The sequence below is a fragment of the Thunnus maccoyii genome, chromosome 5 (assembly GCF_910596095.1).
Source record: "Thunnus maccoyii chromosome 5, fThuMac1.1, whole genome shotgun sequence".
NCBI classification, from domain to species: domain Eukaryota; kingdom Metazoa; phylum Chordata; class Actinopteri; order Scombriformes; family Scombridae; genus Thunnus; species Thunnus maccoyii.
In genome coordinates this window covers 16,674,113-16,693,664 of record NC_056537.1, presented here as the reverse complement: position 1 = coordinate 16,693,664, position 19,552 = coordinate 16,674,113, and the positions used below count along the sequence as shown (strand labels likewise).

Sequence of the window (19,552 nt, the reverse complement as noted above, 5' to 3'; positions counted from 1 at the left end):
AAGGTCACTGTGACCTCACATCCGTCCCATTCTCTTGTGAAAGCAAGATCTCAGGAACACCTTGAGGTAATTTCTTCAAATTTGGCACAAACATCCACTTGGACTCAAGGACGAACTGATTAGATTTTGGTGGTCAAAGGTCAAGGACACTGTGACCTCATGTCCGTCCCATTCTCTCGTGAACACAATATCTCAGGAACGCCTAGAGGGAATTTCATTACATCTGGCACAAACATCCACTTGGACTCGAGGATTAACAGATTAAAAATTGGTGGTCAAAGTTCAAGGTCACTGTGACCTCACAAAACACATAAATCAAGAATTCATACACTAATTATGAAAAAGTTTCACACAAATGTCTAATAGGATAAAATGATGAAGTGATGACATTTTATATCCAAAAGGTCCAAGGTCACTTTCACTGTGACATCATAATGTTCTGCAAAAACTGGCCATTATTCAACGCCAGAAGTCAGGAACAGAAGGGGAGTGTAAGGTTGGCCAAGTGGCTGAGACACAAAAACTGAGACAAAACCCAGTTATGAAGTCCAGGCGTTATTTATTTACCAGTTGAAACTGGCATTATGCACAGTGCAGGCCAGGCAAAAAAAAAAAACTGAATAAAAACAATACTTGCAAAAAAAAAAAGAAGAAATAGCTAACTGCAAAGACTGTGAAAACCAAAAAAAGACTCAGCTCTGCACTAGGCAGTGCCTCTTTAACTCTTGGGCCCTCGCAAGCTCTCCACACTGGATTGTCTCTGTTTTGAGGTATGACCACTACTGAACGCCTCCTTTATATCAGCTGGGTCCTACTAAGAGACATTGATGAGTGTCTGATAATTATCCTACAGGAGATTAACACCTGGTCCACAAAATATCCAAACATTTACAATTGAATTACAAAACACACTAAAACACATTTTAGGCAAGTACTTATTCAAAAGGCAATTAAAATAGCATTGCTCATTGACAAACAAATCAACACCCCTCCAACTCTACCATACTTGGCGCATTCCCACGGGAACCCCTTTTCATAAGCCAATGGCACCCTCCTACGGTTTCAGCAGTTCCTGGTCTAAACAGAGGAGCACAAGTACTGCAGGTGACAAACAATTGGTTTTCCTTGCTAAACACTTTTAAAAATGAATAGAAATGCTTAGTACAAAATGGTTTGATTTAATTATTATATATTATGTGGAAGTGGCTAGTGTGCACTTTACTTTATAAGGCACAGTCTAACCCCATGACAGGGAGATTGTGACCATATTTCACATTTGGTCTGATACTGAATCTGTGACACTAATTGTTGGTGCCCACCTTGAAAATGTGGTGATTGTATAGATCTTCTGTGCTGCCAGGTTGAAGATGTGTGTGTGAAGCATCCACATTTTTGAATTTGTTCGCTTCTTTGCATTTTGCTTTCCCGAGATATTTCTTTGAGTCCACCCTCTTCACTTCCTCTCCCTGGATGACAACCAGGACAGGGGGCCTCCTGTTCTTCTGCGAGCTCATTGGTTTTGCTGATATTGAGCTTCAGGTGATTATCGTTGCACCATGTGACGAAGCTCTCTATCAGTCCTCTGTACTCCTCTGTAAAAATAGTCTCTATTTGAAGACAGCATGTTTCTCACTGGAATCATACATGTCAGTATAGTGGTAACTTCCATTTCGACCAAAAAGTACATTTAATACCTTTTTATTAAATTCCTTCAAAGTCTTCACAAATATTATATGAGTCTGGAAAGACATGGGTGTAAACTGCAGCTTGACTGGTTGGCGGAGGCATACAACCGTAAGGCGGTATTTCTAGTTTGAGCGAGAGCAGCATTGTACTGCATCAGCCCATTTACAAAAAATCTGTTTTGATAAGCATGCATGTTTTGAAGGAAAAAGAGATGATCCCTCTTTTGTTTTGGAGCACATTAACATATTGATTTCCTCCAAGCTGATTGCTGTCTCAAAATAACAAGGTGCTATATGATTGGCATAGAGTTATCATTAAATCACGTGATTGGTAAATTGAAAATAACATACTGATATGATATTTTTAGATTGAATATTTTCACGTTTTACAAGGTAGTATATTTCTTAAGCCTTTAGATTTTTTTGCTGAACAGCAGATTTTTTATTTTGAATAGTGTAGCAGTTTTTAGCTGTGATACAACATCTTTCAGGGAGATTTAAAGGTAATAAGAGCTACAGATTATAGTTTAACACTGAGGTCAGGATCTATTCTATAACAGTTCACCTGAGCTCCGGTCTGGTCATGTAAGCACAGGGCTGAGAGCAACTGAGGTTGTGCCATGAGTGTTGTTTGTATATTGAGTTACCTTAGAGCTGAAGTCAGACCTGGTCAAAGTGAAGTGTCATTGCTCATTGAGAGCATGCTATGCTTTTTATGAGAGCACAATAATACACAAAGGCAGGCAGGCGGCTGCCTCTGCTAGCCTGGTCGAAGTGAACAGAGTTCAGTCCCCACACGTCCCCCCTCACTTCTCTTACATAACACACTGTTAAGCTGGAGTTAGCAAACATTAGAGGTCAGCTGGTTATTGGGACAGTAGAAATGTAGTCATTCACTGGAGAACTATTTACAGTAGAAAAAGGAGATTGCTGTGTTGGGCAAAGAATGGTTTTCCTCCTGCTATTTGTTATTATGTAAAAAACAAACATTTCTGAGGTTGTATAACTGATTTGTTATGTAGTTCATATAACATACAATACTGAAAAAGCTCAAGATAGAAGTTGTGTTGAATGTAAAGACTAGACTAAACACGAGCATGACTCGTTCTATTTTGTCCATGTCTACCTACCACTGCCCACATCCAGTCCTTTGTTATGTTCTTTGGGATCTTTCCGTGCCTTGAGGACATGATGTTTTTCTGTTACCTTATCATGTAAGTGCAGTCTAACCAGTGGTGCTTGTTAGAAATGTCCCTTAACAGAGAAGGTGCTGTGATTTACACCTATGTTTGATGAAGAGTGGCTGGAGAATCCATTAGTGTCCATCTAAATTATATCAGCCAAAACACTGACACCAGCCAGCAGTCCACTGCCAGCTCATTGATTAAGAGCAGTTTCCAGTGGCCCTAACTGGTCCTTTGCATTAGTTCAACAATATTTCTGTTCTCCTGTTAGTGGCAAGAAGGGCCATGGTAAAATACAGTTAGATTTGTCTCCTAATGCCAAAAATGAAATAAAAGCCACCAAGATTAAACTGAATTTTTTAAATCCAGTGACTCACCTTCCTAAATGGGGATTGAATAATGTAGGAACAATTGTAGAGGGTAGGTGACGTAGTAAATTCCTACATGACGGTACTGGAGCACACTGCACAAAAGGACTTGATCATTCGGGAAGTTCATATAAAAACATCACATTGTCCAATTAATCACCACGAAAACAACCTTCACTTCCATGTGATTTCTGAAATGTCTTCAAGGCATCATGATTATTGACAACGTGTGTGAAAACCAAATTTAGATTGCCGTTGGAAGTCTCCATCTTAATTCAGTCAACTCTTTTTAAACCCTTTTGTGCGTTTGATAAAAGAAAAGGCAATGTCGATCAGGTGAACTAATGGGAATGTGCATTTTGTAATTCACTCAAAGGGAATGGTAAATTGAAAAGAGTTTGCAACCTTTTAACACACTCATATACACCAGCACTGACAGTCAAGCTCCATTATCTGACAGCTGGAGAGGTTAAAAATAACTGTGCTCGCAGCAAATTAGACGTATCATTTGGCTTCTAAGTGAGAGATGAATCTTTGTGTGGATGCTCCTGCCATGCCGTGACACAGGGGCAATATATCAGGCTGTGTTTGCCTGTCTTTCTCATAAACTCCAAATGGAATTGTAAACAGATGAAGCAATTTTACACCAAATGTATTCTCTCTGAGTCTCTCCTATGCTACAGTGAGAAGCCCAGCTACCATAGACATATACATTACTGTCCCATGCACTCTGAAGCCAAAGTACATAAATCATAATTTGGCCGCCTGCAGGGTTATTGCTATCGCTCAAAGCCAATCCTCAAAGTGTTTTATATGTTACTTTTTTATCTGACGATAAATCTGATGTTATTGTACGTATGTGGTGAGGACTTTTGAAGATTCTGCCGCCTGTTATTTTTTTGGGCTCACACAGATGCACACACACTGTACGGTAGGTTTAGGCATGCACATACACAAAGTACAAACAAACACACACGGATGCGCTATATGAATTCCTGTTCTGCTTGTCACAGTCAAGTTTTCCGTGTCATTCAATAGCACCTTGCCCACTCATGCGTGCATTTTATGTCAGGTGTTGAAAGGTGGGGTGTCAGTTTCCATTTGAGATGGTAAAAGAAGTGTAACTGTGGGATCCTTGTTACAGTAAGGTAAGTAAAGAGATTTCCATGGGAGGCTTAGGTGACAGCCGAGGTGTTTCCTCTAAATACCTAACAACATCATTGTTAATTCATAGGTATTTAATCACTTACTAGAGTAAGTGCAGGAAGGATGATCTTTGTGTCATGTTGTATCACAAGGTAATCTCTTGTATTTCCTTGCTTAAGACCCATGCTCTAAATTTGTCACTGACTGCATGTAACCGCATTCACCCCCCCGAGTTTTAAGATGACTTTTAAGTCTGCATATTTACTGAGCTCAGTGTGGCCTTGACTCAATCTGCTTGACATGATTTATCTCATCCAGCTTAACTGAGAGGTATTGATGTGATACAAGGATAAATGCAGTAGATTGATGGAATTAAAGCCCACCCTATTGTTCCCATGCTGTGCATCACTGACACATGTGAGACTCATGTCTCTCATTAAAGAAAATAAATGCTTCAGGCATCCTCCCTGCAAAAGCATGAAGTTTGTGTGTGTGTGTGTGTGTGTGTGTGGGAAGCTATCTCAGTTGTTTTCCCTCTCTATAATCTCTTCCTCCTTGCACAATGGATTTAGCCTGGCCTTGAATGGGAAAGAGTGAAAATTGTAGCCGACTCTAAACGGCAGAGCGTTTACCCTGTTGTCAGAGGCCCGGACATGTGATTACATTAAACAAAGGAGCAAGACCATTGATTATTTAATTAACTTTCAAATATTGCTTGTGAAAAGGACGGGATCACAAGTACAAGCGCAGCCATGCTACATTATTGAAGCATCTTGGTGTTATCCCCTGGCAATCTCCCTTGCTTCTTATATGATGCATCATAAGCCATTGAAGGAATCGAATCTTAAGTATGCACCAAAAAAAAAAAAAGAGAGAGAGAGAGAGAGAAGCTTTCTCCACTTTACGTGCACGGCAGGCACTTGGCTGTGCATCTAAATTTTAGGGAGCTAGTGTTAACTCTATATTTGGATTCCACTGGAGTGGATTAAGGATTCTTTACTGCAAACCCACGGGATTCTCAGAGACATAAAAGAGGACTGTTTGCATCCATGCTATACAAATAATTGCAGGTTTCAAATCGAGTGTAATTTCAAGCACCAGCTATATGGGAGAGTGTGGGCTTTGATGTACAAATCCACAATTCATGGGGGATTAGCACCCCAAAGGTTAGCAGTTGCTAATTACAGGAGATTGGTTATACATATCTAACAAGGCAAGAAGACAGCCTTAATAAATGTGAGGATTCATCAGGAACAAGGATAAGCGGCTCTGATAAGCGGACATGTATTTGAATAACCATGGATTGATACCCTGTAATGCCCTTCTTTATACAGAGAAAGGAAAGAGGCACTGTCTCTTCTATTGTCTTTACAAACGTCATACCTTGTGCGATATGAGATTTTCAAGATGCATTTGTAAATGCAGATTTTTGCAATCATATAAATTAACCTCTCAGATATTCTTCCTGTGTCTCATACTGCAGCAATTTCTCTTTTACTGTATTTTGCTTGCAGCGTTCAGTGCTGCATTACCATAATCCTTGGTTCCCTTCCACAAACCACCACTGGCTAAATGAATCTATTATTTTTGCCTGGAGCCGAAAAGATGCAACAAAATGCAATGCATTGAAGGGAATGAAACTTGTGATAAGCCGCACATTTTCTCTATAATAGCCTGTCTACAACAGACTTTTTACCCACAGTTGGAAGAGAATCGGTGCACTTGACCTTTAATAATCTGAACGTTGCAAGCTTAAAAGGTGGTATCAAACCCTAAACCTTTACAAGAAAAAATAATATTAATTAAATTCTGCACACAGTCATTTAGTGTAGCTCCAGCTCACTGGGCCTGTGTGTTGTTGTTGTTGATTCCCCTGACCGAGGATACCAGTGTGGCCTTGTGTTTTCATATGGCCCTAAATTAAACATGTCCGAACCCAGGCAGGCACTTGCTCTGCCGCGGGAAACGCTTTTTCATCTCCTAATGAATGTGCCTGAGGGGGTCCCGTAGGGGGCTCCACTTCACCCCTCATTAGGCGGGGTGCTGCCTCTTCCTTCATGCTGTGGAGCAACCTCCTGGAGAGGGGCCTCCCACTTCATCTGAACGTCCCACGCTCCCCTGCCCTGGACCGGTGGACTGCACTGCTCTCCCTCTTTCTCTCTCTTCTATCTCGCCTATGTTTCTATGTCCCCACTCCTTCCCTCTTATCCCAAAGCAGCTCCTCTTATAGTGGCAGACCGGGGATGACAGGGCTGAGAGGATGGTCCAAGCTCCTAATGTCATTTTAATGGCCTTGTTTGCTCTGTTGTAGTTGTGATATATTGCTATACACACACTTGTGTGTTTGTCATGTCCTCGTACATGTCCACTTGACTGTCTTTTTCACCGTATGTGAAAGATGCTATTGTTTTAGAGCTCATTTTGAAGAACTATACTATACAGAAATGCACTTTCTTCCAACCAAGCACTCTCTTTATAATGGTCTCAGATGGACATGTGCTTTATGTCAGGTGCTGAGGACCAGACATGCTGTGTAGTGGCCTTGGTTAGCAAAAAAATATGGAAGAAGAAAAAAGCAGAAGAACCGTGGAGGACTCTATGTCCAGCACTAGCTTATAAGTTCCTAGTCGCAGTGTGGCTCCTAGTGCAGCACTACATATACCCACTCGCATGTGGAAAATATTGACAGCTTCCTGTCATTAATGAAGCAACAAAGCACAAATGATTCCTGGCTGTTGTGAGGCAGCAGAAAGGTAGAGAGGGATCCACTGGCTGTCAGCTGACTCTAAGAGCCGTTACATGGAAGCAGAACAGGCTGAAGAGCTGATTGTTATTCCAGGGCTTTTGGGGATATGTTTATGCAATCATTAATCTTGGCACTTGTTTATTTGCCTGGGATTAGAGCACCATGGCGCATTCACCGGCAGTCAGGGAAGCTGGTTCACCAAAAGGTAGCAGTGAGCACTCAGGCCTTCCACTGTAAGCAAAGCGTGCAAGGGGGGAAGCATGCTTTGCGCATGGGTGCTTAATCCTGCCATGTTAAACAAAACCAGGCCACTGTTTGTAGGACTATGAAAACAGCAGTGTAGGGGGAATGTGCCCCACACGCTGTAAGCAGTCTGTGAACTCTGTGTGGCAGTAGACACTCCTCGTGCACCCCTGTCGTCTAGGAATGCCTTTCATATGGTCTGCTACAACTGGAGGAGAGGGAGGGCGACAGTGGAGTTGCTCAGCAGCTCCTCCTCAGTGATGCGGATCCCAATTACTCTTTTCAGTGTAGATTTTAGATATCTTGTGAAAGCCATTTAATGAGAATGGTCAGCCTTGTTTTAGGGGTAGTGCCAATGAATCTTTGAGATGATGGTGTAATGACCCTCAGTAATACGCGCATGAAGGAAAAATTCTTAAATGTAAAAATGAAGCAATCACCAACCTTTTTTTTTTTTCACTTGACAACAACAGTATCCAAATACAACTTAACTTGCACACATTGGAATGTAGTGTATATTTATGTGCACTCAGTTATTCACATTCATCGCCTCAGTCTACTTATCATTGCCCTGATACTGCCAAGAGCAAAATCAAATAAACAGATTGATTTTTAAAACGCCTTGCAAATTTCATCACAAGTAAATATTTTACATGGTCGCAACCATCAGATTTCAGTTTAATAATTTTGCAGATTGAGGATAAATGATGCATGATGGAAGTGTTCACAGTTATTTATTAAGACACTAATAGCCAAGAGCACTGTATATGGATTAGATAATGGCTCTGTCTCGCTTTAATTTGCTCAGTGCACCTGGAAGAGGGGGCCAGAAAATCTTTGAATGTTAGACAGCCGTGCTGAGTGTGTGTGTGTTTGTGTGTGTGTGTGTGTGTGTGTGTGTGTGTGTATATACATATATATATATACAATTATATATATGTGTGTGTACTTGCACATAAAATAGGGCTCACATGAGGAGAAAACAAAAGTGGTCCAGGTAAAAACAGAAAGAGTGAGCCCAGTGAAGCAGGCTCTTTGAGAAAGCTCTTCTTCTGGGGCCCCATGACACTGGTGATCTGTGGAAAGGTTGGGTGCCTCTAGTTTCAGCTCTATCAGGCTCTGGATCTTTGAGCAGCAGGATTCAGTATCCCAGCTAATGTAACAAGGCTCATTTGTCTCAATCACGCGTCCCTGGAAGTATCGGCTGGCCATTGATGTCATTCATCTTCCCTGTCCTTGCCTGCTCTTTTTCAGCTGATGAAAACCCAAGACCTTCAAGCAGAATGGCAGAGGTGCTGTAAAAACTGCTCATCAGCCCAGCTGTAAAAACTGTTGAGTAACGGCGGTGCTATATGGAGCATTCATTGTTGAAGCTCCCGCACAATAACTTTCCAGATTTTATGAAAGCCTTAGAGACTTGCGCATAATTTGGTGACATACTTTTTGATTCTGAGATTCACTTTTATAATTCTTTTGCCCATTTGTCATCAGACAGTGGGAACATACTTTTTTAAGAGCAGGTTTTTGTCCCGTATCTCAGTTAGTACACTACTTACTACTTACACTACTTACTAGGAGAAACATGTTATGATTAGCTTTTTAATTTTTATTTTATCTCTCATTCACAAAACAACTATGCATAAAAAAATCATTGTAAATTATTAAATTCAAGATGTTTGGGTAAAATGCATTCAATAACAACACATCAATGTGATTTCAAAGAATTGAGCTTTTGTAAATTATAATTTTTTTTTCAGAAACTGATATCCATTATATTCAGAATAATTTAGGATGAGGTGCCCCAGTATTTTAAATAAATTAAGGGGGTGCAGACGAACAATATCACAATGTGAAGCTGCGAGCTAGAGACGTAGCATGAATTATCTGTATTGTAATGATTTTACCTCATGCACTAACTTCAGTAGAGTACTCTAATATAATATTGGAACAACTAAAGTATCACAATTTCAAAGTATAGTATATTCCTGCCATTAAGTGTTTTTTTTCTTTTTTTTTCACAAAAATTAATTTCAAAGGTTTTGGAAAAAAACTCATCATTTGATCCATTAACACATGTGCCGTGTCCCCCAGCAGAGCTGATGTCAGCTCCTATGGAAACACTGACTCGCGCCATAGCTGGAGGCTTATGCTGAGCTTCCCTCTTCGATGGAGCAAATCAAGATCATGATTACTATCTGGCCCGTGCAGCCAGTCTGCGTTGTCTGGAAACATGTTTTCCTAAGGAGACCACAGAGGGACAATTACTGTCAGCTGAACTATTCAGCCTGCTCTCCATGTGTGTTCTGGCCGCGTGCCGCTGACCCACTGACCCTGAGCAGCAGCATGAGACGGGACCTCCAGCCTCCCTCTTCTTCTCCCCCCCACACCCCTCTTACTCCCCCCGATATCCACCATAACTGATGCACCCAAATATGCACTTTGCAAATGTCTAAAATGCACATATACTCTGTCACCCCTCTGGCAGAAAAGACCATGCAGGAAATTGTATGGATGTAAGTTTTGATTTCTTTGTGTGAAACAGTAGAAAGATCCTATTCAAAAACCCACAGCCGAATCCTAGTTGTCTTACAGAAATGCATACTAATACAGCAATTATAGGAGGAAGGAAGTTGTACAGTGTGGCAGTAGCAAATTCCCTGGTGCAATGGAACAAGGCTCTTTGTTGTTATGTAAAGGTTTCTGCGTGTAATTGCAGTGGATGTTTTGAAGGATTCATTATTTATATATTCCTGTGTATTTCTAAAGGAGCCTACTATGCTGCTGTCCCTGCAGGGAGATGGGGGCTGAGAGGTGCTTCACTAAAGCACTGTACCACAAAATCAAGGCTTTAACCGTTGCCTGCTTAGTTCAAGTGGTCAGACTAAAGGTTCAGGAGCGTCACACGATCCTCAGCTAAATCTTAGAATTCAAACAGCAGCTCCTGCACCAGTCAGTCAGTCGGTCCTGTGTGATTTCAGCCTCGGTGATTTTGAGTTTTGGTGCATCCCAATGCCTTGCTGCGCAATGTGTGAGTGAAGCAAACAATGCACAAGCAACTGTAACTCAGACTTACAATGTAAGAACTTCTATTTCCATTCAAAAACGCATGTCGTCATAATAGAAGATGTATCTCGTTCTATTTTATGAAGGGCCCAAACCAAACGATCTAAATAGTTAGACAAAGCATGTAAATATTTGCAACACAGACTTTTTTTATTCAGCTCTCATAGCTCTCTATGACTAACTAGGGGCTGGTAGAATGCATAAGTTAGTGCTGTCTACAGATTGTAAATTTGCCATCAGAGTAAACAGTGTGAGCCTTTCTCCCTCCTGGCACACATGTACGCCCACACGCACGCACACACAGAAGGGACATGCCCTCCGGTCCCCAGCACACGGGCACAACTTCACTTGTCACTGCAGTCACAGACAAGAAGGGGATAGGTGGGGGGAAGATGGATAGAGGTAGGTAGGAGTGATGGGGAGAGAGATTTCAGCTCAGGTGGGGCAAGCAAGGGAGGGGAGAGGAGCGCCGCACACATGCTACCCTTCATCGTGCTCGTCTGCTCGGTAAACCCAGGCTTTTGTTGTTTCCCCTAGAGTGCAAGCGCGCAGACTCCCAGTCAGGAAGCTCGTCAATCTTTGCCACAACAACACATAAATTAGTGCCCAAATTACTGTTACGCCGGTGGAGAAAGAGACATGGAGAGAGATGTCTTGTGCTGCGGTTTGGGAATACATCTTCCTCTCTCCCGCTCCCCCCTCATAGAGGGTGTCAGAATGCACTTCAATAAAACAGTCAAGTAAATACAGGGAGAGACATGAAGAGAGAAGCACTGCTGTGTTGTACAGGCATCTGGAGTTGGGCAGTGTTGAAATATTAATAGGCCTCACACACAAACAAACACAGAGATGTACGCATGAGTTCATCCAAAAAGCAGCCCAGGGCAATTGTCCAGACCTGAGCTTTAGCAAAGTCACTGCGCTGCTATGAAGGAATAATAGGGAAAGGCTTAGAGAGCCCATCTTTTGAAACAGAAATATCTCTTCAAATATAGCTGGTCTCCAGTGAAGGGGGATCACAGCTTAGGCAGCTAAATGATTGGGGGGGAATTAGCAAGATGCAGCATAAAGACATCAAAATGTGTCAATTATGTCTTTCCTTCCTCTAATCCCTATGGTCAGAATATTTTTTGATGACTTCAGCGTGTGTATAAATTGAATGGAAGCTGTTTAAAGTGATGATATAGAGTTTTGGTCTGCAGGTGATTTTTTTTATACAGTGCTTGTAGTGTGTTTTCTTTGTGCTACAAACCAGCAAATGCCATTAGAACAGCTCTGTGGTAATATGCCAACTGCCTCCGATCCCTAAACAAATAACACATTTATACTATTCAGCCTGTGTTCCGTGCCACGACTGTCCTTTGCTGCTGACATTCAAATAACCTTTCTTCTGCTGCATAAATGGGAATAAAAAAGTATTGTGTTGTGCAACTTCACATGACAGCAGAGCCCTGGCAGATGAAAAGAGGCAGAATTCTGATTCCAGCTCTTGTTAGGCTGTCGTCTCTCTACAGCTAGATCTGACTGTCATGGGTATCTGTTTAGAGAAGACTCTGTTTATCAACCGACAGCTGATCTCCACCGCCAAATGGGAAGTTCATGTAGCAAAATAAATAGCTGCACATAATGATGGAGGAACATTGCCTACTGTGCCTTTGCCAGCCAGTTCACTGCCAGTAGTGTTTGTGTATTGACCGTGTTTAAAACGCTCCGTTTTTAAGAAAATTTGCTTTTGTGTAACAGTCCAAGGAGCAGGCATGTGATCCTTATCAGCTTTTGTTTGGTTTTGTTGCAAAATATTATAAAAGGCGAATGTATTAACACGGTTTGTCTGATGAGAGAAGAATTGTTAATCTGCTCATAATGCTGTGCCCTGTCCAGTTCCTTACATAATCTCTGACATGAGCCCACTGGCTTGCGTCACTGTCATTGACAGCTGTCAACACAACACACACACACACACACACACACACATACGTGCTCACACACCACGACGCACAGATAAGCAAATGTGTTTTCCCTCCAAATGCCTCACATGCTTTCTTTCAAAATGCTTTGTAAATGAGCCAATGGCAGAAAAAACGCTCTACATGTACAGTACAGAACAATATAGAAGCCTCAGTTTCAGACCTCATTTATTGTGCACGTCTATCATGAATCATCAGGCCATGAGAAAATGATTTAATGGTCCAATCGAGTAATGGGTTAAGCTCTCAGCATTATGACGGTGGCCTGGGCATGGGTCTGTAATGTAAGGGATAATCTTAATCCTTCAACGTTATGTCAGTAGTCCAAGGGTTCAGTGGGAACAGTCAGGAGATTTTGACTAGTGATTTTCCATGTTTGCACAAGCCTGTCGAATTTTTATTTCCTACATTGAAGGCATGCTATCATTAATTTTTTGTTTGATAATATGATATTTATAAAGTATGAAAAGAAAATTACCAAAAACTAATAATAGCAGGTTCATCTCAGTGTACACTTTTTGTTTTGAAACCACCAGAGTACCCTCATTTTTTAACGATTTCACCAGTTTTTCCAATATATTTCTCTGCTTTACATTTTTCATGATGTCTTGCTGATTCTCTACATCTTTAAATGAGGCAATAGTGCATTTGCAGGGCATAGGAGGAAAGTATTCTGTTTGACAGTGTCTCCCTATGTGATGCTCATAATAAAATAAACTTGACAGGGCCCCTGTAAGCTGTTAGTGTGCGTTTGGCAAATTGTTGTGGGTGTTAACATTTGACTGTGGGTTTCCAGGTCTTTGATAATGTAGTGTAGTTTTAGCAGTGTCTTGTGGAGAAGACAGTGAAGGGCACTGGGTGAACATGCAGAAAGCACGCTGTCCTATTGAACATGTGCTCTGACTGACACGTCATCCCCTCAAAAGCCCTGCTAGTGTGGTGAATCAGTGTCCTTGAACTGCTCAGCCACAGACAAAGAACAAGCTTTAGCATTCGGCTTGACTGTCTCGTCTCTCTGCCATGCCCGTTGTCCAAAACACCCACGCCAGGCTGCAATGCTGCATACAGGAACTCCGTCTTGAGCCATGGTCTGGCCCTTACGGTTATGCGTGTGGTGGGATTGTGCTGCAGTGTGATTCACACATAATCTTAGCGTCTCAGCAGGTGTCTTTGAAGTGGCCCGCGTGCAGAGGCCATCTCACAGTGCTGTGAGGAGCGGCAGGCTGCGGGGATGGGCTTTAGCATGGCTGCCCGTCTAACTGTGCCTGGCTTTGATGTCATAAACAGAGCAGGCAGGGCTGGCTGGCAGGGAGGCAGGCAGGCAGGGAGGCAGGCAGGCGCGGTGAATGGGATCAGTGGCACTGTGCTGGTCAAGCTCAAGCGAGCCAGCAGCTGCCTGTTTCACACCAAGAGGCAGTTAACACTGCAGCTCATGTCAATAGATATTGACTGCCAGATTGGGAGTGCTTATAAGCGCAAGCCTTTTTGTTTGACTGACTCCCTGTGTGAATTCAGTTTAAATCATTCTCAGTGTCTGAAGTGTAGCTTAGGGGCCCCATGACCGGCCACTCAAGAGGACAACTTGCACAGTCATAGCAGATATACAAATATTGACTTAGGCTGATCGTGTAGGTGACTTCATGGTGCATTTGATCTCCATTGTGTTATTTATTCTCCCTGACCCCACTGTCCAACTCTTTTTGAAAGCAGCTTATCCCAGTGTGGAAATAACTATATGTTCACACTGAGGTCTTTTCTCATACAAGAAACTACAGAGCCTGCCTCAGCCGGTCCAGAGACAAACCCTTTTTACTGTTGAGTGCACTGAGCATCCAGGGGCTTGTGCAGTGGTGGAGTGAGAGGGTGTTAGCTGGTGAGGCTGTGTGCACTCAGGGCCTTCCTGCTGCAGATAGGGCTTTGTGAAGCATGTTTGTGTGTGTGTGTGTGTGTATGTGTGTGTGTGTGTGTGTGTGTGTGTGTGTGTGTGTGTGTGTGTGTATACCCTGCCCAGCCTGGCACCCCCGCGTCTCTACTCCCACTGCTTTCACCTGATGTGGCACAGCCTCTGTCAGGCCTGAGCGAGCGCCCAGCCAGCTCGGCTTCTTCAGGAGAGATGAAGGCATCTCACAGCTATGCTGTGGGGGTGGGGGAAGCTAGCAGCAGCCTAAGCCTGGAGCTATCAGAGGCTGGAGCTCAGAGCCAAAAGCCTGTGGGCTGGATAGGGTGGGTGGAAGCTTGGCTCAACTTGGTAAGACAACCATAGCCACAGCCCTGCACTGCCACCCAATGGCTGGGGCTTGTCACTACAACCCTTAGTTCACCATAACCGCAGCTAGTCATAATTACAGCACGCTTCAGTTGTTGCGAGTGCATGTCAGAACAAATTATGTAAGTAATGAGGCTGAAAATGCTAAAGGAGTCGAAACACACTGCACTGCTAATGCTCATGCAGGGAGAACACAAAAACAAACAATAGAGTGCACTCATACAGAGATAGTCCTATCCGAAATAACAAGCAACTGTGCACAGTAAGGAAAAGATTAATTATAAATTAACCCTCTCAGTTAGGTTGTCAAAGCCCGCCTCCTGCCTGGATTTCACTCTAATCCAGGCCAACGAGGTGCAGTGCCCTCCATTGTATGAGAAAATCACAAATCACAGGAGGTGTTGTCTGGAGGAGAATTAATTGTGCATGTTCCACCACTCCCTTTTGTTCATTTTACTAAAATGTAGGCTAATTCCATGTAAACATGGCCGGTCTTGTTGACTCCAGCAGCGCGAGGAGAACAGACACAGATTCCTGAATGAATAGAGTGTGGCTCCGGGGTTAGTGGATTAGAGGCTCTGTGTTAAGGGCCTCTCCCGGGCATGCCTCAGGGACAAGGACATTATCCACATGACACATTACAGGCTCCTAGGCAGCTGATTAAAATGGGCAGGGATCTCTGGATTGAACCTCAGCAAAAGTACTTTTGATGTGATCAAACTAGTTTAAAGAGGTTGGTTGTTAAGGTGTACGAGGGATATATGAGGCTTCTAGTCTTGGGAGGAGACATGAGGGTTTATAGTATAGACAGTTAGGCCTGGCTGGAGGGGAGAGGCTGATGTAACACTATGACATAGTGAACTACCACTTCTTAATCACTATCATTTTTATTGCATCTTATTAAGCACAAAATCATAATATTCCTCCCCTAATTGGTATAGACTTGTGTTGCAATAGCTGCTTGTACTCTGATTGGTTGGCTGCATGGCTGGTTGGAGAAAACATTACATCGTGAGAAAATATCCCGCGGTGATCTTTCCTCGATTTAGATCAGATAGCGGAGTTCGTCTGGCGCTGCACTGCACTGTTGGGATGGCGGGACTGAGATGTTGGAGATGTGGAGGAGGGCTGTGAGATAGAGATCTCTGGAGGGAGAGAGAGAGAGAGAGAGAGGAAGACAGGGGGAGGTGGAGGTGAAGAGGGATGTAGCATCAGTGGCTGCAGTGATAAAGCTGAGAGCTGCGGGACGGGCTGGGAGTTCTGTGCCTCTGATGTCTGTGTGTTCTGTCTGTTGTGTTGTGTTGTGTTGGCCTGTGGTCTGCTCCTGAAGAGAAGGCCAACGATGGATGAGGCCTGTCCTCTCCGCGCTTTTGTCCTCTATGGCGACTGAATCACAGGCCTGTCAACAGCCGAGCCCCCACTGAACACTTTCTCTAGAGCGTATACAGACGCGCACACACACACACAGTCACTGCCAAGGCTGCATCCAGCACAGTGGCATGTTATGATTCTTTGTGGCCGCAGTGGATTTACTCCTGAGGTTTTTATGGTTTTTGAAGTTTAAGAGGCTTCATGAAGTAAAGTTTTCCAACAGGGAATACATCTCCTCATGTGGCTAAATGGGCCTTTGTCATTGCACAAGGCTAGTATTAGTGCTACTCTGGTGTGTTAAGCTTTGTGGGTAGCTGGGCTTTTCGTTATGTAAGTTGTGTTTAGGATGCAAATTGACACCATGTTTACATTGGCTGCTTGTGAGGACTTAAAATGGCCTCCTTCCCTTTCACACACACATACGCGCTAATACACACACTCATAACTCTGTAAATATTCAGCTAATGCTCTGTGGAAGTGAGGATTCAAAAGCCAACGGATGAGATGTTTTTAAGCACATTGCTCTTTCATGTACCAACATGGATCCATGGTGAGGGTGTTGTACAGTGACTTGTGACAGCAAAATGTTGATTTTTTTTTTTTTCTTTCATTTTCTTTTCTTCTCCGCAGCTCAAATCGAAATAATTCCCTGCAAGATCTGTGGAGACAAATCATCAGGCATCCATTACGGTGTGATAACATGTGAAGGCTGTAAGGTAAGCATCAAGAGACCGAATCTGTTTGTGTCATGGGAAGTGGTGCGCGAGTGTGTGTGTGTGAGTGTGTGTGTGTGAGTGTGTATGTGGGGGGCTGGCAGAGCTGAGAATTGAGAAATTGAGGAAGTAAAGAAAGTTGCTTGCTAGGAAAAACGTTTGAAAATGTTGCTGAAGTTTTACGAAGATTTTGAGAGGGACTGCGAAGTGTAAACACACAAAACATGATCATTAAAGTGGTCAAGCACCACAGAGGACATCACAGAAAACCACAATTAGTAGGACAGAGTCATTCCTCTGCCTTGCTCTGCCTTTCCCTTCCAGGGACATGTCTTTTCACTGTTTTTTTTTTTTTTTGCTTTTTTTTGCTTTTGCTGCAGCCTGCTCTTCTTGAAATAAAATGATCAAAAGGAGAGTGCTTTGAATTATAGCAGATTGTTGGCTGTTTGCTACAGTGTGTTGCTTCCATTGAAGCCGCCTTTTGTACTGTTTCAAATGCACCAGCCATTCACAGTGAGGGGAATTTTGTGCTTAGAGTGTATTCTTGTCCCCGTGCTTGTCACCAGGCACATCATTAGCATTCCTCAGCCAGCCTGCACCTTTGCTGTTTGCTCGTGTGTGTGTGTGTGTGTGTGTGTGTGTGTGTGTGTGTGTGTGTATGAAGGAGAGAGAGAGAGAGAGAGGTTCCTTTCAGCTGTTCTTCCCAGCGCTCCTCTCCCTCACACAGGAGCTGGAAGGAACAAAACACTAAAGAATAAACTGCTGAAATCTATCTTTAATGATTGCTAATTAGTCCAGGCAGAGAGGCCTTTAATGATATGTGCGAGTACAAAAGTTTGGACCATAAATCATAGCATTATTAAAGAGTGCTGCTTGTCACTGGCAGTTATAGCCTGTTTCCATAATGGCTTCCATTATAAAGCAACTTGGCAGCTGTCAGCTGTTTTCTTGTAATTAAACAGCCAATGAGCAGCTAATTAAGACATATGTGTATGGAGCAGTAGAGTGGGGCATGTTAATGATGTGCTGGAATCAATTCATTAAGTCAAAGGATGAGGAATCCAGTCGGTGTGCATTCGCAATCCTTTAGCACTGCACATGCCAGTGCTGTGTTAATCAACACTAATAACCCCACTGAAGAAAAATACCATCCACTGTTATCATTCCTACCCAAACACACCACCCTCATGCTGTACACACTGGTGAAATACAGCGCTCTTTGAATGCCAGACACTACAGTGTAACAGCCTGGAAAATACCATCACGGCAGTGTTGTTATTTAATCTGTTTGGCAACAATAAAATTAAAAATATCTCCAGAAGGAATAGAGTAAATCACAATCAATCAGTGACGAATTTTATCAGCACAGAAACACTATAAAGACATGAATCGATCCTTCAGTCACAGAACATTTTCCACCCATAGTGGTTCATCCTGTAACCTGAGTTGTTTCCATGCCCTTTTCCTGTGCAGGGCTTCTTCAGGAGGAGTCAGCAGAGCAATGCAGCCTACTCCTGCCCCCGTCAGAAGAACTGCCTGATCGACCGTACCAGCCGCAACCGCTGCCAGCACTGCCGGCTGCAGAAGTGCCTGGCAGTGGGCATGTCACGAGATGGTAGGTACTCGATGGAAGAGGAGATATTGGTGGGCGGATACAGCTGGGTGGCACAGTGAATAAAGAGAGGTGAAGAGCCCAGGTTCAAGCCCCTGTGTGGGCAAGCATCTGCTCTGCTGAAGTGCCTTTGAGCCAGTGCTCCAGGGATGCTGTGGTGGACTCTGGCCTCCCTGTGATGGTGGTTAAGAGAGGAAAAAATGTCCTCATAGGAAACTAAATGTCAAATTGCCATTTTATACTCTATTAATAGTGTACATTTAGTGCTCATTATATTATTTTTTTTAAACAATCCAGGAATGTATCTATTTATTTTGAAAGTTTTTTTGAATCAATCATAAACAAATCTTAATTTTATAGTTTAACATTTTTTACTTGCTAATATGCATTTTATGTACTCATTTTACTCTTTACTTTTTATGATCACATTTTCTGAGCTGGTCTTATTGCTACAGGAAGTACTGTTTACAGTAGACTAAAATGGTCCGAGCCACAGGAAACACAACTTCTGGACATCTGAGAAAATCAGAAAAAAAATGATGAGCCTGAGGTATATTACACAAAAGAGAAAAAAAAAAAGTTACTGTATTGCAACAGCTTAACTCACAGCTTTTCAGGTGCCATTAACACAGATGCTATTTTTTCTTTATCATTACTATCCCTTGGTTGTTTATTCGTGGTTTTATAATGATGTGGTTCTGTGCATTGGCATCTTGGTAGAAAGACAAAGAAAGCACACAAAGACATCATGAATGCCAATATTCTCAAAGGGACACAACAAATCAGGCCCACAGACAAAGCTCTCACCTGCTCCTGGCTGACAATGAACATAGAGTGACGTCTTAGCATGGAAATCTTGACATGAACACATGCTAAGACGTCACTCTATGTTCATTGTCAGCCAGGAGCAGGTGAGCGCTTTGTCTGTGGGCCTAATTTGTTGCTGTGATAGAAACTAAATTTGATGAAATAGGAGATTGTTAGAGGTTGTCATTAGTTCTGCTGCAGCTGAGATGCAGTAATGGGAGCACACAGGTGGAAATGTGTGCTGGAGGGCTCCTGCTGTGCCAGGCTGGTCCAGACTGGGCTGGGCTAAAGAGATTCTATCAGAACGGAGCATAGCTATGATGGAACTTGTAATCAGGTTTTCGTCCAACACAAGCACACAGGAATGCACACAGACAAGTG

General features: G+C 42.8%; 1 protein-coding gene across 2 annotated transcripts in view; it reads left to right on the top strand.

Annotated features, from left to right (window-relative positions):
* The window catches only part of roraa (RAR-related orphan receptor A, paralog a), a 191,912-nt gene that overhangs the window by 162,431 nt on the left and 9,929 nt on the right, over positions 1 to 19,552 (top strand). For both annotated transcript variants that reach the window (XM_042410684.1, XM_042410685.1), the window contains 2 exons: positions 16,670 to 16,755; positions 18,226 to 18,367. In XM_042410684.1, the coding sequence (XP_042266618.1) occupies positions 16,670 to 16,755; positions 18,226 to 18,367 (228 nt within the window). The remainder of the gene's footprint in view (positions 1 to 16,669; positions 16,756 to 18,225; positions 18,368 to 19,552) is intronic.